Consider the following 26,498-nt stretch of genomic DNA (forward strand, 5'->3'; position numbering starts at 1 on the left):
CATTGGTAGGGTAGCTAATGGGAAGAAGGATATGGAAGTAGAAGGTGGAAGCCAAAGTCAAACAGCTTAATGGGACCAAATCAACAAGCCTGGATAATCTCCATCTAAAAATCTTAAGAACTAGCACATGAAATTGCAAGCCCAATGGCAAGGATTTTTAATGAATCCATAAACTTGAGGGTTGTACCCTATGAACTGGAGTATTGCAAATATAGTACCTGTATTTAAGAATGGAGGGAAAAAAAGTGATCCAAGAAAGTACAGTTTGACCTACAGTTTGACTCCATTAATTTGACCTCTGCTGTATTCAAGGTCTTAGAACAAGTTTTGAAAGAGAAAGTAGTTGAGGATATAGAGGTAAACAATAATTAGAATAAAATACAACATGGTTTTACAAAAGGCAGATTTTTCCTCCTGATCTCTTCCTTTGAGACGATAACCGATTTTCTCGAAAAAGGAAATGCAGTCAATATAGTCGACCTGGATTTCAGTAAAGAATTTGATACAGTTCCACATGGAAAATTATTAGTTAAATTGGAGAAAGTGAGGATTAATAAATGAACTGAAAGGTGGGTAAGGAACTGGTTAATGGGGAAACTTCAATGGGTCATGCTGAAGGATGAACAGAAGAGAGATTATTAGTAGAATTCCTTAAGAATCAGTCTTGGGACCAGTCTTACTTAACGTTTTCATTAATGATCTTGGTACAAAAAGTGAGAGTGTGCTAATAAAATTTGTGGACGGCATAAAGTTGGGAGGTACTGCTACTATGGAGAAAGACTGGAATATTATACAAGACGATTTGTGCAACCTTAAAAATGAGTTACAGAAATGGGATGGAATTTAATAGTGCCAAGTGCAAGGTCATGCACTTAGGGACTAACAAGAAGAATTTTTGTTATAAACTGGGAACATATCAGTTGGAAGTGACAGAAGAGGAGAAAGACCTAAGTGTGTTGGTTGATCACAAGATGTCTGTGAACTGCAAATGTGATGTGGCCATGTAAAAGGCTAATGCAATCCTAGGATGCATCAGCTGAGGTATTTCCAGTAGAGAGATGGAAGTTTTACTACCATTTTACAAGGCACTGGTGAGATCTCATTTGGAATATTGAGTGCAGTTCCAGTCCCCCATTTTAAGAAAGATTAATTCAAACTGGAGGGGGAGAACGGCAACGAGGATGATCAGAACCTACAGTACGAGAGGAGACACAAGGAGCTTGACTTGTTTCACCTAACAAAATGAAGGATGAGGGGAGAGATGATTGCTTTCTTTTAGTACATCAGAGGGGGAAAACACCAGGGAGCGAGAGGAGTTATTTAAGTTAAGGACAGTGTAGGCACAAGAAGAAATGGATACAAATTGGTCATCAATAAGTTTAGACTTGAAATTAGATGACGGTTTCTATCCATCAGAGGAGTGAAGTTCTGGAACAGCCTTCCAAGGGGAGCAGTGGGGGTGAAAAACCTAACTTATTTTAAGACTGACCTTGTTAAGTTTATGGAGGGGATGGTGTGATGAGATTGTCTTCTATGGCATATGGCCTATCAGTGACTTAGCAAATCTATCCAATGGCCAGAGATGGAACACTAACTGGGGAGGGCTCTGAGTTTCCCAGGTGTCTGGCTGGTGGGTCTTGCCCACATGCTCAGGATCTAACTGATTGCCATATTTGGGGTCAAGAAGGAATTTTCCCCAAATCAGATCAGCAGAGGTCCTAGGGGTTTTTTGCCTTCCTCTGCAGCATAAGGCATTGGTCACTTGCTGATTTGAACATGAATAAATGGTGGATTCTGTGTAATATAAAGTTTTAAAATCAAGATTTGAGGACTTCAGTAACTCAGCCAGAGGTTAGGGGGTCTATTACAGGAGTGGGTAGGTGAGGTTCTGTGGCCTGCAGTGTACAGGAGGTCAGACTAGATGATTGTGATGGTCCCTTCTGACCTTAAAATCTCTGAAAGAAAAGGAGTACTTGTGGCACCTTAGAGACTAACCAATTTATTAGAGCATAAGCTTTCGTGAGCTACAGCTCACTTCCTCAGATGCATATCATGGAAACTGCAGCAGGCTTTATATATACACAGAGAATATGAAACAATACCTACTCCCACCCCACTGTCCTGCTGGTAATAGCTTATCTAAAGTGATCATCAGGTGGGCCATTTCCAGCACAAATCCAGGTTTTCTCACCCTCCACCCCCCCACACAAATTCACTCTCCTGCTGGTGATAGCCCATCCAAAGTGACAACTCTTTACACAATGTGCATGACAATCAAGTTGGGCTATTTCCTGCACAAATCCAGTGCATTTGTGCAGGAAATAGCCCAGTGCATCTGGATTTGTGCAGGAAATAGCCCAACTTGATTGTCATGCACATTGTGTAAAGAGTTGTCACTTTGGATGGGCTATCACCAGCAGGAGAGTGAATTTGTGTGGAGGGTGAGAAAACCTGGATTTGTGCTGGAAATGGCCCACCTGATGATCACTTTAGATAAGCTATTACCAGCAGGACAGTGGGGTGGGAGTAGGTATTGTTTCATATTCTCTGTGTATATATAAAGCCTGCTGCAGTTTCCATGATATGCATCTGAGGAAGTGAGCTGTAGCTCACGAAAGCTTATGCTCTAATAAATTGGTTAGTCTCTAAGGTGCCACAAGTACTCCTTTTCTTTTTGCGAATACAGACTAACATGGCTGTTACTCTAAAATCTCTGAGTCTATCTATTCTAATCACTAGATTTAGATTGTAAGCGCTTTGGTGAAGGACAGTCTTTTAGTTATGCACAATGGGATTCTGGTCCATGACTGAGATAATACAAATAACTCATAATAATTATTAATAATAATAATTAATGATTCACTGCTTCTGGTGCAATAAATACATTATAAACATTTGCTCAGTCTTCAGGTTAGTGAAGTTCTAATTTTATTCTCCTCTCCATGTCTGTAAAACGGACAAAATAGGAGAGTTGGATTAGGAAGGGAAAAGAGAGTTCTTTGAGAGCAATGGATGTGAATGAATCACACTAGAAAAACAGTAAGTATGCTGCAGGTACCCCATTTTAGTTCAGAAAATGAACTAAGAAAATCTCAGACGTAAAATCCTCATACAATAAAGATCACATTTACTTTAATATAGGATACTTTCTTATTACTAAGATTGTAAACTGCTGGTTTAGAGTGAGAATCATGGACAGGTATTAAAGGCAGGGGAAGGTTAAGCCTCCCCAAACAGTCTTGCATGGCCCTGCCCAGGCCCATGCATGCTTCCCGGCACTGTTCTATGCGGGGCTCTTCCCCCTGTGGCTGGGGCCCCAGGCTGGGGCTGGGGCTAATGGGGGCCAGCCTGCAGTTGTGGGAGGGCGAGCCTACACTGCCTGCCCACCCACTGCTCAGGGGAAAGGGCTTGTGCTGCCCGCCCGGCACACTTGGGGTGGAGCCTGCTCGATGCTCCAGGGCACACCACCCACTCACCCACATGGAGCTAGGGAAGGAGAGCCATGCCCAGCACTCTGGGGCTTCTGGGCTTTGGTGGGAGGGGCGGGGCCTCAGGCAGAAGGGGCAGGGCCAGGGGTGAGAACAATGGGCAAATTGTAGATCAGTTCTGCTTTTGGTATGGCGAAATTTGTGCACCAGTGATGGTGGGGACATGTCCCCAGTTCTTGATTACAAAAGTGTGGTTATACTCTGGAAAATGAACATACATACACACAGAATTGTGGGGTGAAGATTTTTATTCTAACAGTGAGTGCTAAAAACTCAGCCTGGGACCTCAAAGTCAGTCTGTGCTCTTTCTGACTTGTGCATCATCAACAGTCATAAAGAATCTCCAATTTAAGTTTATGCTCCAATCCTGCAAACATTTAAACATGTGCTTAACTTTTAGTCACATAGGTAGTTACATTGAACTCCCACATGCCTAAAAGATAACACATGCTTAAAACTTTGTGGGATCAAGACCTTAAATATGTATTCTGTCAATGAAACATGAGCCAAAATGGAATCCAGCTCTCACACTGTACTAATAATATTCCCTAGTAGCTGTTCTAGCTCTTCAGTGCTAATAGGAGTAAAAATCAATAACAGTATATTTTGATAAGTAAATTAAGCAGATATGAATCAGAATCCACACAGAAGCAGATCTGTTGAGTAAGATGACAGATTGTCCCTCACATATGACAGTGTTTACTATTATCATTTTGAGTTGAGCCAAGTTAAACCTGTCCTGCTTGGGTCTAAACAAGAAGTTTACTTCTTTGATCTGTTTAGTTTATTGAAGGCTATTTTCATGTGTTCTACAATTAAATTCCTGAACATTAGTACTGGGAAGTCCTCTAGGGAAGATGGCATTTCAGAATCTGTCTGAAATATACTGTCTTTTTTTTTTCCCCCTCATTAATCTAAAATTAATAGAACAACAGTGAAGGGCATGCGTCATTATAAATTTTGGTAATGCTATTGTAGTTGGTTGGAGTATAGTGTATTACAATGTTAGCCTTTGGGATTCTGCTAATTTGGTTCAATATTCCCATTCTGTTTATAACTTGGATGCTAGGAACTTGATTTATGCTCACACATCGCATACTGTAATACAAAATAATTGTATTTAAGGGGCTTAAAAGCTTGTTGAAGGATGGTAGAATTCTGAGAGGTTCCCCCAGCAGGAATTATGTTGACCCCAGAGGGAGTCCTGAAGATTCCCATCAATGTTTTTGCTCTGTTTGTAGTCCCTCTTACTAAATCTTATTTCATAATCACAAACCAAGCAGATTTCATTTTGAAGATGACAAGATGCATCTTATTAAGTACAATTACTGTATATATCATTCAAAAAAATTGCAAGGAGCTATACTCATTTCCTTGGCATGTCACTGAGACAACTTTAGTTCTAAATGATACAGGTTTGTTTGTATGTTTGTTTGTTTTTCTTCTTCTTGAGTATGGTATTAGAATGGGGTAAACTTCTATTTCATCTAAATGAATTACACAACATCCTTCAGTTTAGTGAAGAATAATAATAGGGATTACTTAGAAATCCTTCGCCCTAGGGAGCTAGATACATTATGTTCCTTATACTTTACTGTGTGTTGATCCTTTGGATGAGACCTTAAAATCTGAGGCCTGGTTTGCCCCAAGTGACCGGTAAAGAGTCCATGCCTCTTTGGTTTTGCTATGCAGTCCCTTGGCAAAAATCGAATGTGGTTCAGTGTGCTGTATACTCAAAAAGAAAAGGAGTACTTGTGGCACCTTAGAGACTAACCAATTTATTTGAGTATGAGCTTTCGTGAGCTACAGCTCACTTCATCGGATGCATACCATGGAAACTGCAGCAGACTTTATATACATACAGAGATCATAAAACAATACCTCCTCCCACCCCACTGTCCTGCTGGTAGCTGTAGCTCACGAAAGCTCATGCTCAAATAAATTGGTTAGTCTCTAAGGTGCCACAAGTACTCCTTTTCTTTTTGCGAATACAGACTAACACGGCTGTTACTCTGAAACCTGTGCTGTATACTGTTTTCTTCACTCTGGAGGTGTTTTTCAGAGGTGTTGTATGTACATAGTTTCTGAATCTCTAGTCTTTGGGATCCTTCAAGCTGTAAGCTGCTGTTATTGTTAGTGATAATGACTGAGATTCTGTGTTGCACCTTAAGCAGAGATCTTCCAGCCGTGTGGAATAGAAGGTAGACAAAAGGGGCTTTAAGCCACCTTTCTGCCCTCCGTAATATGGGCTACTCTCAGAGCCAGTGCAGCCCCTGATTTAACTTATGCAGCCGGGGCAATTGCTTTAAGTTATGGCAACCTCCAGGGGCTGTTCTGTCAATGGTGGCATTGCCAAGAATGAAGCCCTCCTGCCCCTGGCAGACTCCTGTGCCAGGGCCTGTGGAGGTGGCATTACTCAGAAGGCAGCCTCCACCTGCCCATGCAATGCCTACGTCAGGGAAATTGTCCCCTTGCTGGCTCCAGAGCTTTTATGGCTTTTGTACTCTGGCACAGCAGCTGGTTAAATCCCTCACCACAACTTTATCCTGGCTGCAAGGTTTTAGGTTAATTTTGTATGTCTTAGATGATGTCGCTACCATTCCAGTATTTCTTCTGAATAAATCCACATTGAAGAGAAATTATTTGATCTTTTGACTGCTGGCAGAGGAAGTCTTACAGTGTTTAAAATATTTCTACAGTTTGAACACAATTAACCCTGTTCCTTCAAATCTTATAGCTTGTATGGTCTCCATCAAGTGTGGTAACATTTCTCATTTGACCCAATTATGAAAAATTTATGAATCAATTAATCATTTCAGTTAAAGTTTTAAATTACACTAAAAGAATCCCTGGGGGAACTGCTAGTATTTAAGGAGTATTGTAGAGATTATAATTAACTTTACTCATTTCTTTGGTCTTTCACTGAGCCAATTTTTAGTTTTAAGTGTATCAAGTTTTTAAACTTGAGTGTGGTATTGAACTCCTAATTTCTTGTAAACAAATCTCACAAATTCCTTTATTTCAGTGAATTAAAACCTCAATATACTAATAAACATGATGATGCTACAAAGCTCTTTAGCACCTGTGGGGGTAGAGGACCGCAATATCAGAGTTCCCCTGGCCTAGAGCCAGCATCAAGAGTCATTGTTATTGTTTGGTGCAGAAGTGGCCTCTGCCTGGTATAGTCTGTGTTATGGTGGAATCATCACTCAGAAGTTCATTTGGATCCTCTGTTGTCTGTGTTTTTAATTTCAACAGCTTGCCCAGGTTGATTCCAGAGCTGTACAGCTTGGTTCTCTCTTCATTCGTGGGCTTACAACTTTGATTATGGCCAATAGTTCCCTTGGCTTTCCAATGAATATGAATGATTTGATGCCCTGGAAGGTGTTTGATGGAAAACTTTTTCAAGAGAAATATCAGCAGTCACACACAGGCTGTTCTTTGGAGGAGCTTTTGGAGGGCAATGTGAGTATATACATCCCTTGCAAAAGTCATACATTCTTACCTGAAAAACTGTAACCATCAACTACAAACATTGTTTTATTTTAAAATAAAGGGTTTCACTGGTCTCATTTCATCCTTTTCCCTGCCCCTCCCTTCCCCAGCTGACCTTCCCTGCCTGTGGCCCCCCATACAAGTAAAATTAATGTTGAGGCTATTGGGGAGGTTACAGTTTTACTGTTATAGTTTTTTGCTGCTTCAAAAACAATAACAAATACAAAATTGGTCATCTGTTTAAAAAAAATGAGAATTACAAAATGTGTTGCCGTTTCTAATATTAAAGTGTTTCTGAGAACTTCTCCCATAAACATTTCAGAGGAATTCATAAAGGTTCCTTAAAGTAACATAGTGGATAAAATTTTGAAAACGCCTTTTGGCCAGATTTTTAAAGGTATTTAGGTGCCTAAAGATGCAGATAGGCATCTAGTAGGATTTCCAAAAGGCATCTAGGCACCCAACTTCCATTGAAATCCATGGGAGTTAGACACCAGGTGCTTTTGAAAATCCCAGTAGGTGCCTATCTGCATCTTTAGGCACATTGTAAATCTGACCCGAAGTAATTTAAGAGCCCAAATCACATTTTCAGAAGTGATTTGGGCACTTGGGAGGCTGTCTCAGTGAAAGTTAGTATAATTTAGGCTCCTAATTGCCTGTCACTTTTGAATGTGGGACTTACATTTCTAAATCACTTAGGAGCTTTTGAAAATATTACCCATCATCCACTTAAAAATCACACTTCTATTTGAAATGTTTTACCTGATGTTATTGCAAGTATCACGTAAGATCACAATAACTAAAAGATATTAGAGAAATTATTTTACTGCTTTTTCAGTTTGCTGACTTAGTACATTTGACAGGATTTTGTGTATAATTCATAGAATCATAGAATATCAGGGTTGGAAGGGACCTCAGGCGGTCATCTAGTCCAACCCCCTGCTCAAAAGCAGGACCAATCCCCAATTAAATCATCCCAGCCAGTGCTTTGTCAAGCCTGACCTTAAAAACTTCTAAGGAAGGAGATTCCACCACCTCCCTAGGCAACGCATTCCAGTGTTTCACCACCCTCCTAGTGAAAAAGTTTTTCCTAATATCCAACCTAAACCTCCCCCACTGCAACTTGAGACCATTACTCCTTGTCCTGTCCTCTTCTACCACTGAGAATAGTCTAGAACCATCCTCTCTGGAACTACCTCTCAGGTAGTTGAAAGCAGCTATCAAATCCCCCCTCATTCTTCTCTTCTGCAGATTAAACAATCCCAGTTCCCTCAGCCTCTCCTCATAAGTCATGTGTTCCAGACCCCTAATCATTTTTGTTGCCCTTCGCTGGACTCTTTCCAATTTATCCACATCCTTCTTGTAGTGTGGGGCCCAAAACTGGACACAGTACTCCAGATGAGACCTCACCAATGTCGAATAGAGGGGGACGATCACGTCCCTCGATCTGATCGCTATGCCCCTATTTATACATCCCAAAATGCCATTGGCCTTCTTGGCAACAAGGGCACACTGCTGACTCATATCCAGCTTCTCGTCCACTGTCACCCCTAGGTCCTTTTCCGCAGAACTGCTGCCTAGCCATTAGGTCCCTAGTCTGTAGCTGTGCATTGGGTTCTTCCGTGCTAAGTGCAGGACCCTGCACTTATCTTTATTGAACCTCATCAGATTTCTTTTGGCCCAATTGGTTTCATTGTTTTTTAAAAATAAGTTAACTGACAGACTCAACGTAAATTATATGTTTTGTTCTATGTTTCTTTTGTTCAATTAGGCCCCAATCCTGGAATTTATTATGTGGGTGGACCCCCATGGGCATGATCCCATACAGGCGTAGGGATTTGCCCAAGCTGAGTCAGTTGCAGGTTGGGTCTACACAGCCTTATCCAAATCGGCCACTGAAGTCAATGAGAATTGTTCTTTTTATTTCAATGGGTTTTGGATTAGGCTGATAGTTTCGCCTGTTGTTTGCATGCACCTTTCCCACAGCAACAGGGGAGATTAAAAAAATACGTTTATATTTTCCTGTTTAATTTAAAACCACAAAAAATTGGCAAGAGGTCACAGACAGGTGGTGGATCTGAAACTACTTGTTAACTAATGTTTTTCTTTTGGGAAACTTAGTAGATTCCAAGTTGCTGATGACTCTTGCAAACAATATCTAGACTAGGATAAAGGGTTGGGGTTTTGTTTTGTGTTTTTAAAACATGTTAGGTAAACCCTAGTGTAGATAGGGCAAGTTGTATTTTAACAAGTGTTTAACTGAGTCAACCCGAGAAGGGAGTTCAAGGTTCACCTTGGCCAACTAACATATCTACAGTAGGGCTTTTTTTTTTTTTTAAGCCACCCTTTATCATAGTCTAAACCTTCCCTAAGTGAACAGTTCTGTTGTAGAAAAATAGTCAGTCTAGACTCTTGAATATTTAGAGTAGTTTGAATATCTTTTTCTTTTTTTAGTTAGGGTTTTATGCTACATATATGGCAGAAAGAGCTCCCAGACTAATGAAATAGTTTTCCAACTTTTCAGTTTGAAAGGCAAGGATCTGTTTTCAGATGCATTCCCTAGAGATGCCAGTTTAGCTGCGGACATTGGCAACGCAACAAACTTATGTGATTGGTTGTTGCTGTTATTATAAAGTTAGCTATATAGATACAATTGGTACTTATTTCCTGGCACAACTTGATGTAGTGCTGGGAGCCAAGATCTTTCAGTATTTATTTCTTAGCAGTCTTCCTATAAACATCGTAAATATGATCTACTGAGAGCTACCGTATTGTATTCAGAAAAGTTACTCTATGGATGATGATCTGCTATTGAAAAGTTGAAAAAATTGCTCTTTTCACTGTTGCTCTCTATCTCTACACTCTTAGGTATCACTTCTCTACTGGTGCTTTGGAGTGGGTCCATGTAACTTCAGTGAGTTAGGAGATGCAGTCTCAGAGTTGTTTTAATCATAAAGATATAATTAAGTACAAGAAACAGCTTTAAGTAAACTATAATAGAGGTACGTTATCTGGTCCAGTCATAGCACAGGTTAGCAACTTTCTGCACATTCAAAGGGCCAGTCCACACAGAGACGTGCACCAAAACAGAAAAAGGTAGGAATTAAAACCAGTTTAGTTATTTTAGTGCAATTTTGTGTAGACCAGCTGTAAAAGATATCAACAGCCACTATGGATAGCAATGGAAGGACAAGACTTGGGCTTCTGTTACAGATTAAAACAGTTATTGATTTTTTTTATAAATTAAACTTACGTTTGGCCTCTGTTTTCTTTAGCAGTAATCCAGTTAGTTTGTTTATCCACACAGAAACTGGATATAATAACTTCATAAAACAGAGAAGTGATGATATTATCATTTAATTGACTTTTTATTGTTTCTCTCACTAATAAAATATGTTCATGCTTTATTTTTAAATTAAAAATAAGTTAACTGACAGACTCAACGTAAATTATAGGTTTTGTCCTCTTTTGTGTTGCTGCCTTTCAATCTGTCTTCTTCATAAGTACTTTCTGAGCGTCTTCTCCCAAGAATGCAAGGGGAGTATTCTAGTATTAATGGGATCTATCCACAGAAACTTGTCAGCATAGATAGAAAAATAAAGCTACAAATTGTGAACAAAACTGTATTGATAATCAGGTTTGCCAAATTAGAAACTTTGTTAGGAAAATTCACTGAAATTTTGAGTGAGTTGAACTCCACCAGGAGCTAGTTAAACCTCTCTAGTTAGTTAGTGGCTATCTTGTCAACCTTTCAACCTTATCAAGTAGCCATTTGGGTCTCCTCTTAGTTACTGACGGAATTGTTGTCCCAATGAAAATCAGTTCGGCTTTGTGAAAATCAGCAGACTAGCTTGTAGTCAGGCAGAGAATCCCCAGCCTTGAATACTCGCCTAACCTCTACCAGCATTCCAAAAATAAAAAAAAAATGGATAAGTTATTGGGACCTGATCATGTCAAGGTAATTAGTGTCTGCAAATCCCATTTGAATCAGTGGAAGTTCAGGAAATGCAGCACCTTGCTGTATTGGGACCTTAGTTAAATTAGTTCTATTTGTCCTCTGGACAACTGGATTTTTCCATCAAAACAGGATTCCATAGGATCAAAACAAATCAAGTCTTTTGTCTTATATCCCTCCTTTCATCTTTAGTCTAGGTTATATTCTATCAATCAACAAATATCTAAAATATGGCTGAAGTTATTCTGCCAAGTGTTTCTTGGGGTATATGAAGTAAAATGTGCAGACTTGTTTCTCACTGATTCAGTTTCCATCACTGTAATACTGTAATAAACACAGGCATCTATGCATCAGTCCTTATCAAGTTGCCTTAGCCATCATTGCCTAAGGTAATGGTTAGGTAGGTCTAGTCAGGTCTGTTTGTAGCGGCAGGTCAGTGTAATAGAAAGCAAGGGGTGCAAAGCAATTTACAGAGATGAATGGAGCAAGAAAAGCAAACTTTATCAAGAAAGGAGGAGGAACAAATACCCCATCTCCTCCCCTCCTCTCCCCTCCCCCCCTGAATCCTCTTTCATTATGGAATATTTTTAGCTTTGGGTCTTGAGGAAGACAAACCAAAAGATACTATGAGGCAGGACTTGCCAAATTCTTTTGATTGCTATTTAGGTGTTATAGTGGTGCTACTCTTGAAAAGAGAAAAGAACGTACAACAGTCATTGATTGAAGCCCACTGTCTGCAGGGATCTTTGCACATGCAGTTCCAGAATCTGAAGTCATTCATTTGCGAGGCTTGCATGGTAAAGAAAAGAACAATTCAGAGCAGACGGCGAGGGAACGGATTTATCACAGGTTGGCATCATGTTAATTTTACAGTAAAGCCACTATATTGATGATATCTATTACCTTTCAACAATTCCCCCAGGGAATTTGTCAATTAAGTAAATCCTGGGAGAACTTGCTGACACTAACTGAAGGAAGAATTTGAGTCAAAGCTTCCTGATTTTAGAAAATTTCATGATTTCCCAAACGTAGGTGAAATAATATTTCCCTCCAGTTACGCAGCTAGTAAAATGTATGTATGCAATAAATACAATAATGATTACTGTCAGACTAATAACTCTTCTTGTACTTAGTGACTAAAGCTATTTTTGTTCCTTAGCAATTAGATGACTCAGGATTTCCCATTCTGCTTTCAGGAAGTGTTCTTCAGGGTTAACAACATTGAAGGGGTTTGAACACACATTTATATTTTTTCACAGCTCAGTCTGTGAATGCTGATGCTTCAAAATCCTTTGTAATTATTCTCAATTTAAAGCTTGAGTCAGCATGAGTTCTAATGACAATTGATGCATTTTAAAATACTGTTACTGCACAATTACTTAGCCTTTGTGCCTATTTGTTGATGAAATGCAGATAATAGAAATGGGCATGGTTCTCTTAATCTTATATGTTATCCAGACAGCAAGAGGAAAGATTTAATCAAGTCTCAGGCTTTTGATCATATTTATACACAAATGTAAGAAGAATCCTTTCTTTCCCTCCCCACTCTTTGTTTTGTGTTGTTTATATAAGTGGATGGAAGCTTCTTGATAACCTTGGTAAGTGTATGGAGTCTTAAGATATATGTCATGTCCTCTGTATTGGGTGCTTTGGTTTTTTTATTGGTACATCTCTTTTTTCCATTGCCACATTGTTTGGCATTTGGGGGTACATGCTTTTTGAAGACCTGATACTAGATATACAAAAAAAATGCATGAAAATGGAGTAAGGTGTCCCTATAAGATCCTCTCATCAATGGCACATCAAACCACATTAGCATCTACCATGACTTGTGGATTCATGTTTAACTGTTTCCAGTATGATTTAAGGCTCCAATGTGGACAAAGATTTTTTTTTAAACATAGCTGTGTTAACCAAAACTGTACCATTGACTACCACCATAATAGAGTTTCAGCATGGTTTCTAAGCACTCTTATACAGCTTGTAACCATGATGAGTGTGGATAGAAACTGAGCTATAAGCACATGCACAGAACCGTAGTTAATTATGTTACCTGTGAGAGGGAGGGTGCTAATTAGTTTGGAGGAATCAAAGTCGCACATGAATACTGTGGCACTTGTCTTATAAAATGTTATTTCCAAAAAATGCAGAATATGATTTATCTTTTGTTCATAAAATTGTGTATATAATCAATATCAACTGATAAATATTGTTCCTTAGAAATGCAAGAAGGAGGAAGGGAACGTAGCTTCCAGCAAGCATACACAACTTCTTTTGTTCCACCATATCATAGTCAGAACAGGGGATTCCAGTGGAGAGGCTCTCAACCTTACTTTTATGGGTCTGAGGCACAACCTTCAGGTAAAAAATCAATATAAAAAAATAGATTTGACACTGCCAAAGGTATATGACTGTGTCTCTGCCTAAACGTACATCATGTATTTGTATATTATGGTTATGATCTTGCACCCATAGTCATAAATGGCAAAACTCCATTGCATCAGTGAGATTTGTGTATTAGTATTAGCTGAAGCTAAACCTGCAAGTTACATATAGAGTTCCATTATGACCCAGTGTTTTCACTCATTTGTAACTTTTGGAAAAATTCTTCGGTGGGTCTGAAAATTCTCATTTTGGTCTCAGTTGAATAGTTTTAGAAAGTTTTAGTAGTTTTCAATTACCACAGTAGCATAGAAATGTCTAGCTAATGCCTTTAGTTTCAGATCCTAACTCATACCACAATCGAGAAAAGCACTTGAGCACATGCTTAATGTTAAGATTTAAAGGCAAGCTGTGCTCTTTCTTGGTGAGAGTTGACCATAAATCACTCACCAGCAACACCTGTTGGTAGAACAGAAGAGACATTTAAAGGAAGCTAAGGTCAATGCCCCTGGTAGGAAACAGGTTGTGGTGACATTACAAGAAGGAGGGAAAATGTTGCCAGGGTCAGGAGGCATCTGTGTGGAGTTTAGAGGAACCAAGCATAGGAAGAAGGAGAATCATCCAAAACAGACTAAATATTTTCTTGGGGCTGCAGTACAGCAATGTAACCCTGAGTTTCTTCTACATTTTTAGTTTTGCTTTCTAAAGAAGTTTGGTGAAGTGATTGGTTAAAAAAAAAAAAAACCTTTAAATATAGTTGGTCTCTTGTGGGCACAGGATAGACAATGTGATACCTATTATTAGACCCACAAGTAAAATTGTTTGGCATGGCCTGTGTGGATGAGGCCAAAACATACGACCTTGCTGAGTAACTTGATTATAAACAGAGTCAAAACTGACCCTCTGTCTTAATGATTCTGTTCTAGGAAGCATGTAATTCAGGGTCCAGCCACACAGAGATCTTATTGCAAAATGTATTCTTAATAACAGCACTGGGTCATGTAAAAACATGATGCAGTAGTGTTATTAAAACCCAGTTTGGCCTTTTCTATAGAGGTGAAACCAAACCATGTTCTAACACTCCCAGGAGACTGTAATAACATGATTTTCCAATGTGATCAAATTTCCTATGTATATATAAAATAGGTTTACTAGAGAAATGAGTGAGGGGTCCTATGGAAAAAATGGTTTGAGATCATGTAAATAAAGACTCAAAATGCATGTTCAAAAGTGGGGTGGTGGGAGCAGAATTAAGGTTGCATATTTCCTGACTTTCAAGTTTGCAACTTGATAAAGTTCTTTTAGAGTGTGTGTATGTGTGTGTGTCATGACATAGTTTATTTAAAAAACTGCAAACAACAAAAATTCCATCATGTGGCATCATATAGACACCCACATGGGTCATCAGCAGAGTTGGAACCTTTAGTTCCACCACTCACACCTCTGCCTCTTGAGCTAATGGCATATCTGATAGCAAGAGGAAGTTGTCATTCTCTGTGTGGAACAGCACTAGGGGGATGAGGTATACATTTTGCCAGTGGGTTTCACAGATGTTTGCTGACAGGGAAATGGTGAGACTCAAGAGTGTTGGGTGCCATTCCAGGCTCTGGAGGGAAGGGAGAGTGCTCCTGTTCCTTCTCCATCCAGGCTGCTTGTCCCATTCGCCTTACCTACCCAGTCCCAGTCTTCAGGTTCTTTTCCCTGTCTTTTTGCCTAGCCAGTTCTAGTCTTCCTCTTCAAGCTCTGTATCTGAGTCCATATCTCCCCCACACTTCCAGTCTTTTCACCTCCCATTACCATGGAGCCTGGGTTTGAACCCAGATCTCCCAAAGGCACAGGCTAGCACCCAAACCACAGTACCATCTTTCCTCTATATAATACCTAATGAATCCATTCAGGCTCTCTTCCTACACGTGTAGGGGTTTTCCCTGCAGTACATGTTCTGTTGTATTGTCCAGTCTAGTTTTAAATCCCATATTTGCAAATTTGTTTTGGCCATACAGTTATACAATATGTATAATTCAGGTGCATCTCACAGGATATGTCTACACAGCAATTAAGCATCCGCAGTTGGCCTGTGCCAGCTGACTCAGGATCACAGGACTTGGGCTTCAGAGATGTTTCATTGCTGTGTAGACTTCTGTGCCTGGGCTGGAGCCCAAGCTCTGGGACCGTCCGACCACAAAGGATCCTATAGCCTGGGCTCTAGTCAGAGCCCAAAGGTTACACAGCAATGAAACAGCCCCACAGCCTCAGTCCCACAAGCCCAAGTTGGCTGACATGGGCCAGCAGCCAGTGTCTAATTGCAGTGTAGACATACCCATAGAGTCCTGAACTGAAGGTAGCTTTCTAGCCTCCTCTTTAATTTAGAGATGTAGCTAATGGGGACTATGGGTCCCAGCAAGCAGTGTGCCAGCCTGATCTGAGGGCAATCACTCAGATTAAGACAGAATGTTGCACGATGGTAGTAATAGTCTCGGTGGGTCACACCTCCATACTAAAGTCAGCCACAGGTTTTTCACATATTTGGTGTGAGCTGCAGGCTCCCAAGGTGTACACAAAGCAGTACTTAGTTGAACAAATCTTGGGCACCCTAGATATGGTCTCCATCTACTCTCGGTTGGGAATTGTGCTACCTATATTGTTTTGTTGTTGTTGTTTACTGTTTAAAAAACACACCATTTAAAACTGAAGCTGTTGCTAAATTTGCTTTAAACATAGTTTGACCCCATTCAACTACGTTAGCATAAACCAGTTTAGGTAACAGAGTTGCTAGCTTTATGTAGACAGGGCCACATGGCATATTTCCAAACAAAACTTCATTAATTGTTAAGATTGCAAATGTGATTCAAAACAGGACACGCTGTACCTTTCCACACATCACTAAAAATAAACAAAACACTGAGAACTATAGAAATCACAAGCGAAGGATACATCAACAATTCTGTCACTAACCTCAGTACTCACACTAATAAACAGAAAAATTCTCATTGATCAGTATACAAACCACTTTCCAAACAACCTTAATTCTATCCCTGTGCAAAACACAATTAACAAAATCTAAATCAAACTTATCCGTCCATTACTCAACTCTTTTATAACAGCATATAAAATCTTCAATAGCTTCCTTTTATTCATATGAGGGTTATACACAGTCTGATCTTTTATGCAGTCACAACAGTTTTCTGTGTTGTTTGTGTCTGGCCCTGACTATACAATTTCATTATGTATCGTGACTCTTGCGCTGGTATTGGGAAGCTTGTCTAAAGAAACAGAAAAGGCCAGTGCCTGCCTCAGTGAGCCAAAGATGTGGGAAAGGGAATTGAGAGTAGAGCTGGGCAACATTTTTCGCCTCAATAGTTTATTCTCTGAAAAATGTAGTTTCAGGTCAACCAAAGGAATTCTTTGCAAATTTGTCTTAAGTTCATCAAATAGTTTTGACCTAACCAAAAACATCAAAACTTTTTGTTAATGTTGAAAAATTTTGCTGTGACTGTCAGATGTTTTGACAAAAGCAAGCCAAGGATCACAAAATGAGGAAGTGCCCACTTCCCTCATAAGCTTTAGCGCAGTGGTTATTAACCAGCACTCACCTGGGATGTGGGAGACCCAGGTACAGTTCCCCCCTCTGCCTGCTGTGGAGAAGGAATTTGAACTTGGGTCTTTCCCCATTGTAGGAGAATGTTGTAACCACTGAGCTATGGGATATTCTGGCATGGACCTTTCTCATTCTCTCCTCTTGAAGCTGTTCCACTTTTTATAAATAATTAAGTAGTCTTTGGAGCAGGGACTTGAACTTGGGTCTACCACATCCTAGGTGAATGACTGAATTGTTACTGTGAATCATAGAATCATAGAATATCAGGGTTGGAAGGGACCCCAGAAGGTCATCTAGTCCAACACCCTGCTCAAAGCAGGACCAATTCCCAGTTAAGTCATCCCAGCCAGGGCTTTGTCAAGCCTGACCTTAAAAACCTCTAAGGAAGGAGATTCTACCACCTCCCTAGGTAACGCATTCCAGTGTTTCACCACCCTCTTAGTGAACGACAGTGAATCATCATTGGGCCAGGGAAAAAGAGTGAGAATGAGTCTATAGCCTGGTAGTTAAGATACTCACCTGTGCAAACTCAACAAATCACATTCCAGAATATGCAACAGCTCTACTGCAGGGCCTTAGTTTATAGCATGATTTTGTAAAATGTTTTATGACATAGTTAGATCTTGTCAACACTAGCCAAGGCCACCACCATGGTAATGTCTTGCTCACAAGAATTATTTAAACATTGTTCTGGCTAACACAGGTTGAACTGTAGTGTTGACCAGATCTGATTATGCTTCATTATTGAAGTAAGGGCTGGTCTTCACATTGTTTTTATACTGTTTTGCCTATAGAAACCTATATAGTTAAAGCAGTACAATCCCCTACAGTGAATGCAGTTGTACTGATATAAGGGTGCTTCTTATGTCACTATTACTCACATTTAGGATAAAATTAAGATGTAGATTAAAGGAATACAAAAAACAGTGTAGATAAGTCCTAAGTATCACATTGTCCTTTCCCTAACTGGTACAACCTGGTCTGCGGACCATACTGTATGTCCATCAGTTGCAAGTAATCAGCTGTACTAGTATTAAAAGTGAAGATTTATGCAGATAGCTGGCGTAGTGTCTTTAAGAAGAGCAAGTCCACCATTAACTTTAGCCACCTAAATTTAAAAAATATTGGCCTTCGTTGAATACCAACTGAATTATTTTGAAATGGATGTAGAATAAGAAATAGTGAGGGGTTGTGGCAGTAACAAAGGGGGAAATGTTCTTTTTTCAAAATACACCTCAGTGGGTTGTTTCTTAAATACTATCATCAATAAGTTATTTTCCTGTTTGAATGTTAAGAGGAAAATATTTTATTTCCCCTTCCACACTCCAGGTAAAGGACATCGAGACCAGAGGAGACATCAAGGCCAGAGGAGAAGGTTCCAGCTTGCTCCCCAGTAAATAATAGAGCTACAAAGATTACAGAAGGTCTATAATGGGTTTGAATGAAAGGATAATATTCCTCCCACAGATAGCATCTTTACTTACAAAAGCCAGGATTCAAGGGGCAGGGGTGGCAGGTTTGTAGAAATTTTGGTGGTGCCCAGAACCCTCCCCCTCCCAAACTCTACCCCACAACTCCGCCCCCCACCTGCCTAAGACTCTGGGAGGGAGTTTGGGTGAGGGGAGGAGGTCTGGGGTGCAGGCCCTGGGCTGGGGCAGGGGATTGGGGTTGAGGAGGGGTGCAGGCTCGGGGAGGGAGTTTGGGTGCAGAAGGGGTGAGAGGTTGGGCTCTGGGAGGGAGTTTGGGGGTGTGAGGTGGTGTGTGGGAAGAGGGAGGGGGTCCAGGCTCTGGGAGGGAGTTTGGGGATGGGAGGGGGTGCAGGGTGAGGGCTGTGGAATGGAGGATGAGGGGTTTGGTGTGTGGGATGGGGGATGCTGGGGGTGCAGGATCTGGGGTTGGGTGGGACTGGGGATGAGGAGTGTGGGGTGCAGGCAGGCTGCCCCGGGGCTGGGGCTAGAGAGGAGGACTCCCCCCAGCCCTCTCCCCGCTGGCAGCAGTGAGTTCTGGGGGAAGGGCCCCCTTCTCGCCCCGGCAGCACACTCACCCCCACCACTGTCACTCCATGTGCTCCTAGGGCCCCTCTCAGATCCAGGAAGCCCCCTCACCTGCCCTGTGGTGGGTGCCGGGAGGGGGGGGGCTCCATCAGATGCGTGCCTCCTCCCCTGCTGCTGCCCCTCACTGTAGCCTCACTGGGGGTGGGGGATGGGCTGCCCCTTGCCCAGCGTGGGGCAGGAGCGGTGACTGCGGGTGGGGGGGGCCCTGTGCTGGTGGAGGATCCTGCTGGAAAAGGGAAGGGTCTGAGGGGGAAGGGCAGGGTCAGGGCAGCCTGCCCTGGCAGTAATGGTTGGGGCACTAGGACCCTGCAGCGGCAGTTGATGCTGAAAGCCAGCAGAGCGGAGTCAGCGTGGAGCTGCAGGGGAGAGGCAGGGTCCCTCTGCTCCAGCAGGCTGGGGAGGTGCATGGGGGCAGGAGGAACACTCAGTGGAGGTGTGGGGGGGCGGCAGGCAGGGCTGGGGGAGAGACTGGCCCCAAACATTGGTGGAGCTGGGCCCCCAGGCCCTGAATATTCCTGGAGCCTGGGCACCACAGGCCCATACAACTCGCCACTCTTGTCAAGGGGCTTTATTATTTCATGCAGCTTCCAATTATTTCATGCAGAGCTGTTGGTGCTCAGCCCATTATGTCCTTTCCACACTAAGATTGAGCTAACTTTATGTGGAGAATGGTTTCACTAACTGCTGTAAAACCAGTGTCGGGGGATCTGGTTACTGCTTGGCACTATCCAGTTATGGTTAAAAAAACACACATTCCCATTTATACAGGAAAGTCCAAATCAAGTTTTAACGGTGCTAGAGCACTCATATAATGTAACTAGAACTTCCCAATATTGTTTTACATTGCAGACGAGAACTTAGTATGCCCATTAAAAACAGTGTACAGTACATATGCTGTGTCAGTTCTTGAATTAGGAGGCTACTGTTGGTTATGCCATACTCTTCTTACTGTAGCCTGGTGAAAAAATTGGAAGATGACATCACTTTTTTTAAACTTCACTTACCAGTGAAACATTGGTACTTCCCTGCTGGAATGCAGTGCTGATTTATAAGTGCCAACAGCACTTCATTGCAGTTTAGGAGGGGAATAACTCTGCACATCGAGGCTATTTCTAAATCTTATCATGTCTCCCTCCTAAGTATTTCTGAGATCTAACTTATTAAAATATTCTCTAACGTGTTCTTTCCCTGTTCTGGCTTGTGTTCCTTCCCCATTGTTGTTGTTAATTGTGTTAGGCGTCCGGTCACAATTAACCTTTTTAGTAAACATTGAAGCAAAATAGGCTTTAAACACCTCAACCTCCTTGGATTTGTTAGCTCTCCTTCCACTAAATAATGCTCCTTCACTTTCCTTTATCTTTTTTTTGCTCCTTATGTACTTAAAGAACCTCTTCAGATTGCCTTTTATGTCCCTTGCCAGGTGCAACTCATTTTGTACCTTAGCCTTTCTGATCTTGTCCTTTTGTGTTTTTTTCCTCATCTTTAGCAATTTGTCCATGTCTTCAATTTTTATAGGATTCCTTTTTCATTTTCAGGCTATTAAAGAGCTACTGATAGAGCTATATTGGCCTCTTCTTCCCATCTTTCCTTTGCTTTGGGATAGTTTGCTGTTGTGTCTTTACTAATGTCTCTTGAGAAGCTGCCTGAACTCCTTTTCCCCTTAGATTTTCTTCCCATAGGACGTTACCTACCAGTTCTCTGAATTTGTTAAAGACTGTTTTTTTGAAGTTCATTGTACTTATTCTACTGCTCTCACTCCTTCATTTCTTTAGAATAATAAAATCTGTAGTTTCATGATCACTTTCAGCCAAATGGCCTTCAATCATCAGATCCTCAACCAATTCCTCTGTTAGACAGAATCAAGTCTAAAATGGCTGCCCCCCAGTTACTTCCTCACTCTTCTAAAACATGACGTTGTCCCCAGCACATTCCAAAAATTCGTGTATTACTGTATGTTTTCCAACAGAACTCTGGTTAGTCAAAATTCTCCATTACTACAAGGTCTTGTGTTTTGGATATTTCTGTTACTTGTTCTAGAAATGCCTCGGCCACCTCCTGATTGGATGGTCTGCAGTAGACCCCCCTACCGTGACATTGCCCCCATTTTTTCCCCCTTTTATCTTGACCCAGAGACTTTCAACGGGTCTGTTTTAAAGCAAAAGAAATTATAATATCCAGCAAATATGATAGCAATGAGAGCAACATTTTCCTACGGATGTTTGAAAAATCTTTGGGAAGTTATAGAACATCCTGAATCCTTTGTTGTTGTTTTTGTTTGTTGTTAATAATATTATTTATATTTTAAGTCCCATAGACTGTCACTAAAATCCAGGCAATAATTCCATAAAACTGATTACCTAACATGACTTTTACATTAGTCCTATAATGCTTGTTGGTACTGGAGAGACTTATGCTTCTCTTTTCCTTTCTCCAAATATACTAGTTTATTTAAAACAGTTTGAGGGAATCAAGGTAAATACTATTCAGCCATTAGATGCTTTTCTGATTACATGTGGCCTTGTCATCTTCTTTTATGAAAACCTCTCTATATAATGTCATCACTGAAGGATGAGTAAAAATATTAGAATCATTAGTCTGACTATGAGTTTATCATAGATGTCAGTAAAAACTGCCACAAGGAATCTTACATTCATCCACTCCAGTCTGTAAATACTGTAGATGGTATTTCAAGGAAACGGCCCAGCTGCGTGCTAAAGGCCACCCAGTCACCTATCCAGAGCTCTGCGCCTGGGCCCACTCTATGGAGGGGTCTCTGGGTGGGAGGTGTTGGGTATAAGGGTCTGGGGGGCAGCGGGGGGGGAGTTAGAGGGGAACGTGCTGTGGTTTTCAACCTGCGGCCCAGGTAACAGTTGAGAACCACTGCACTAGTGGGATTTTTAAATCCTATATGCTTCTTTAAGCACCTAAGTACCTTTGAAAATCTGGGTCCAAAACCCTTTATGCTACAGCTGTGCCACTGTAGTGCTTCACTGTAGACACTACCTATGCCAATGGGAGGGATTCTCCCATTGACAGAGAGGTGATAGGTAAGTCGGCGAAAGAAGTCTTCAGTCAACCTAGCCCTGGCTACACGTGGATTTAGGTTGGCTTAACAACGCAACTCAGTGGGGTGGATTTTTCATACCCATGACTGACTTAGTTAAACTACCTAATTTTCTTGTATAGACCAGGCCTTGAGCTCCTAAGCCTTTTTGAAAAATTTACCCTAAATACTCTTTGAAGTTTTAAACACACTTTTATTCATTTTGTATGGCCGCAGGAGCCATTTGTCTGCTATATCTTTTCACAGGGATTTTTATTATTTGAAATTGTTTACATGTTGATACTTGAGTGTCTTGCTTAGCCCATCACAGGCTGTTTGTATTTTAGATGGCCCAGATGACTTTGTCCTTGACTGGAACTGAATGAAAAGTGATAAGAAGACAAGATATGTTTTTATAAAGTACTATACATTGAATATAATAAAAATCATTTCAGTATTTCTATTGTACCATCAAGAAAATGTCAAATTGAATACACATTTTAAAATTGGTGGTGGGAAGGATTTAGTTACAAACACATTACCCTGACTTCACTCGGTATTTCCAATCCAATTTCATTTTGTACCTCTGATACTTCTTTTTCATTGCTAATGTAATGTTTATAAGAGTATGTGTTTGTTCTGAAGCAAATTTTGAATTATTTACCACAGTGATGGGCACTTTACAAAAGCCTAAGGCAGACAGTTATGAAATCTAATAGTAAAGGAAATGTGTACAGAAACAGAGGACACTTTTATGTGGTGAAGGAGATAGAGGAAATCTAAAGTGGTAAAGACGTGAGTGAGCTTAAGAGTATGTCTACACTGCAATTAGACACCTGCAGCTGGCCTTTGCCAGCTGACTTGGGCATGGGCTAAGGGCTGTTTAACTGTGCTCTAGACATGTGGACTTCCACCTCACAGGCTCAATCCCAAGCCCGAACGTCCACACTGCTATTAAACAGCCCTTAGCCCAAGCCTTGTGAGCCCACATCACCTGGCACAGGCCAGCTGTGGGGTTTTAATTGCAGTGTAGACATACCCTAAGAAGTCATCCCAATCAAGTGCGGATAAACCTTTATGCCACATATACACACATTCTATGTAATGCCACATCTTTTACAGAAAAAGTATTTTAGAAGTATTTCAGATAGCTTTAAATACAAAAGCTGTGTTTTTTAAGTATCTATCTACCTGTAAAGTCAGGTGGCTTAGTTACATGAGACCATCTATGCAAGGCTCAAAGGAAGAAGAAAAGTATAGCTAAAACATTTTAGAAATCTTTAAAAATACCCTTAAGCTCACTTATGTTTTTTCTAGATGCAAAACTGCTCACAGCTTTAAAGTCTTATTCTTAGATCTTCCAGAGCAAAAGGAGAGCTGTGTTCCCTATTGGGAAACCTAGTATTTCCCTTTTCAGTAGTGTAATGGTCCCATTTCTAGCCCTTTGTAGTATTATACATCAAACCTTAAACCGGTCATTGGCTGAGAAGAAAATATTGCTCATCCTGGGCCTTGGGCCTCTGTAGTTTGGGGGGACATTCCAAATGGGGGTAAGGGGACAAAACAAATATTTCTCTCATAAATTCATTTTTTTTGTCAGCAATTTGAAGCACAACAGTTGAAATGTGTACCATGTGTGTAGAATGCTCAAAATGATACAGATTAGTGGACAGTGCACAGGTGTGGCAACCAATCATGTACCGTAAATTAATTTCTCACAGGCCTACAATTTGTCATACGGATTTCCCTATTACATGTAGGGTAGTGCGTATAGAATGTGTGGGCGTATATTGTAGATTAAATCTGTGTGTACAAATTTTTGGCATGAAGAAAATACATAAATTCTTCTTGTATCTCAAAGAATAGGTTTATTTCTAATGTTAAGGATTATTAACAAATGAATTCCATAGCCACTGTAGAAGCTTGATTTATCGTTATGGTACAATGATTACATATTAGTAGTTGCTAGTTTTTCATTAATTCTGGTACTAGTTAGCTCGGTTGCTCTCACGCCTTAGGTCTTGTGCAGATGTCCACTTTTGAGCCAACTATCCATCGAGTTTTTCCCATCTAATCTCTGAATTCTCTAAACATAAACATGCTGTCATTTGTACATAATGTGGTACTATGATTTTCATATGTATTTTTATTGTCTGAAATACAATACATGTACTGTGACATAAATACAAAGCTACAACGCAGCTAAATAAATAATTGACAGTAGCCCAGCATTTTTAATTCTATTAAAAAAAAATGGTGCTGATTTCACTTTGTTTAAATAGGACACTATTTTTGTCTGATTTGCTTTCTGAGGATGATACGAGTATGGGTGGGGTAGTCCTGCCATATTTTCCTACCAGCTATTCACTTTATGTGTAAATGTACTACCTGCTATTTATTCAAACTCTTTGGGAGAACGTAGAAATGTGGGCTTATTCAAAGACCACTAGTTTCAGAAACCTCATTATATGCAATGGTGCTTTAAAAAAATTCTAATTGTGCATCAGCATTTTGTAGATTGTCTTACATCAGGGTCTTCCGGGACTTCTCGTGGCCTCAACACATGAAGTGGTAGTAAACTAAAATTAAATATGAATTTAGTGGGAGCTTTTGCTGTGCTAGGATTGGGCACTTTTTAAGAATTGCCAATGAGATGTAAAGGCACTCTCTGTTGACATTTTTCATAGGTTCATAGATATTTAGGTCAGACATGTTTCTTCTTATGCTGGACCATAGCCAGAAGCTGCTAATTATCCAGACTTCTAAGCAAAAAATTATTTTCTCCTTAGAAATCATGGGTTTGGATCAGGAGTTCCATGCAGGTGCTGTGCTCCTGTCCAAAGAGTATTAACTTGTGTTAGAGTGTTTTGTTTCTGTCCTCCTGGCCAAGGCTAGTCATAGCTATGTGAGGCCTATGGACAAGAAAAGGTAATCACACAAGGAAAAAATGGCCTTCCTGAAGATGCACATTTGACTGGGCCCCTCAGTGCCTGGAAGACAGATTTTGTAACCTGACAGTGTTGCCCCACCTGGGATGCCTTGAGCCTTGGGAGGAAGAAGGAGCTGTACCACAGGTGAAAGACATAGAATCGAAGAAATATAGGACTGGAAGGGACCTCAGTAGGTCATCTAATCCAGTGCCCTGCCCTGACACAAGACTAAATATTGTCTAGACCATCCCTGACATAGCAGTTTTGAGCTGGAATTGAGGAGGCGTAATTCTGGAGGAGAAAAATATAAGGAAAAAAATTCTTATTCCACAAACTGTTAAATTGCTAATTACTTCAACAAGTCTAAAATATGCAGCTGTATTTTAAGAAATAAATCATTCACTGATATTGTTTTCTTATATGTCTACTGTACTTTTAGTGGTAAATGGGAGAAGAATATACTACTGATCATCAGTGATTGAGTCAGCTTGTACCTGTGTAATCTTTAATAGAGAGGAGGTCTTGTCATTGATAATGACAGACAGACAAACTGTCATGAATTCATTGGCCATCGCTTACTTTACCTAGGTGATTTCTATTTTATTACATTACTTTGCACATGTATAGCACCGTCAAAGTAGGAATCTGAGTGTTGTAAAACATTGAGTTAGCCCTCACCCCACCATTGTCCATTTTACAAATTGTGAAACTCCCACTCAGAGATATGAAGCACCTATGGTAACACTGGAAAAGAGCTAAGAATAGACCCAGATCTGATTCCCAGTCACACAATTCAGCACCAAGTTCATCTTAACTTGAGGTTGCTCAACTTATTAACATTACTGCTGTTAAGGAGGTAAATAACTAAATAGTTACCATAATTTACCTTCACTCAAAATACAAGCATTTTAAAAGCTTTTGTTTGTTGGTGGCCCATCATAAACTATTGGCATTTGAATACTCTTAAGCACCAGCAGATGGCACCCAGTTTATTTGTGTGTCAGGGGTTCTCAAACTTCATTGCACTGTGGCCCCCTTTTGACAACAAAAATTACTACACAACCCCAGGAGGTGGGGATCGAAGCCTGAGCCCCACTACCCTGGGCCTGGGGGCGCCTGAGCCCAGCTACCCTGGGCCCAGCGGGTGCCCAAGCCCCACTGCCCTGGGCAGGGGGGGGCAAAGCTGAAGCCCAAGGGCTTCAGCTCTAGGCAGGGGGCCTGTAACCTGAGCCCTGCCACCCAGGTCTGAAGCCCTTGGGCTCTGACCCCAGTCAGTGTGGCTTGGGCTTCGGCTTCAGCCCTGGTTGTGGGGCTTCGGTTTTGGCCCCAGGTGCCCGCAAGTCTAATGCCAGCCCTGGCAACATGTTATTGAGAAGGGTCCATTTTTAAAATTAATTTTTCATCTTGACTTCAAGCAGTTTAAGATTTTTTTCATCATAATGAAGATTCTGTGATCTGTAAGGCTTCCTACTCCTCTCTCTCACTCCTCTGTGTAGCAAATTGGATAGATTGGGCCTGATGCACCAAAGCTTTTCTCCAGTTTTATACCAGTT

At 40.8% G+C, this 26,498-nt stretch overlaps 1 protein-coding gene across 8 annotated transcripts in view; it reads left to right on the forward strand.

Annotated features, from left to right (window-relative positions):
• Window positions 1-23,306, forward strand: part of FAM120B (family with sequence similarity 120 member B) — a 90,730-nt gene extending 67,424 nt beyond the window's left edge. For 3 of the 8 annotated variants that reach the window (XM_073337988.1, XM_073337996.1, XM_073337990.1), the window contains 5 exons: window positions 6,747-6,953; window positions 11,679-11,787; window positions 13,159-13,299; window positions 18,248-18,311; window positions 22,363-23,306. In XM_073337988.1, coding sequence (XP_073194089.1) covers window positions 6,747-6,953; window positions 11,679-11,787; window positions 13,159-13,299; window positions 18,248-18,311; window positions 22,363-22,375 — 534 coding nt within the window. In that variant the 3' untranslated portion in view covers window positions 22,376-23,306. Of the gene's footprint in view, window positions 1-6,746; window positions 6,954-11,604; window positions 11,788-13,158; window positions 13,300-18,247; window positions 18,343-22,362 lie in introns of those variants that run through there. The other 5 variants (XM_073337989.1, XM_073337994.1, XM_073337993.1 and 2 more) reach the window with 5 other exon arrangements.
• The last annotated feature ends 3,192 nt before the right edge of the window (window positions 23,307-26,498 follow it).

This window comes from Lepidochelys kempii, chromosome 3 (assembly GCF_965140265.1).
Source record: "Lepidochelys kempii isolate rLepKem1 chromosome 3, rLepKem1.hap2, whole genome shotgun sequence".
NCBI lineage: Eukaryota > Metazoa > Chordata > Testudines > Cheloniidae > Lepidochelys > Lepidochelys kempii.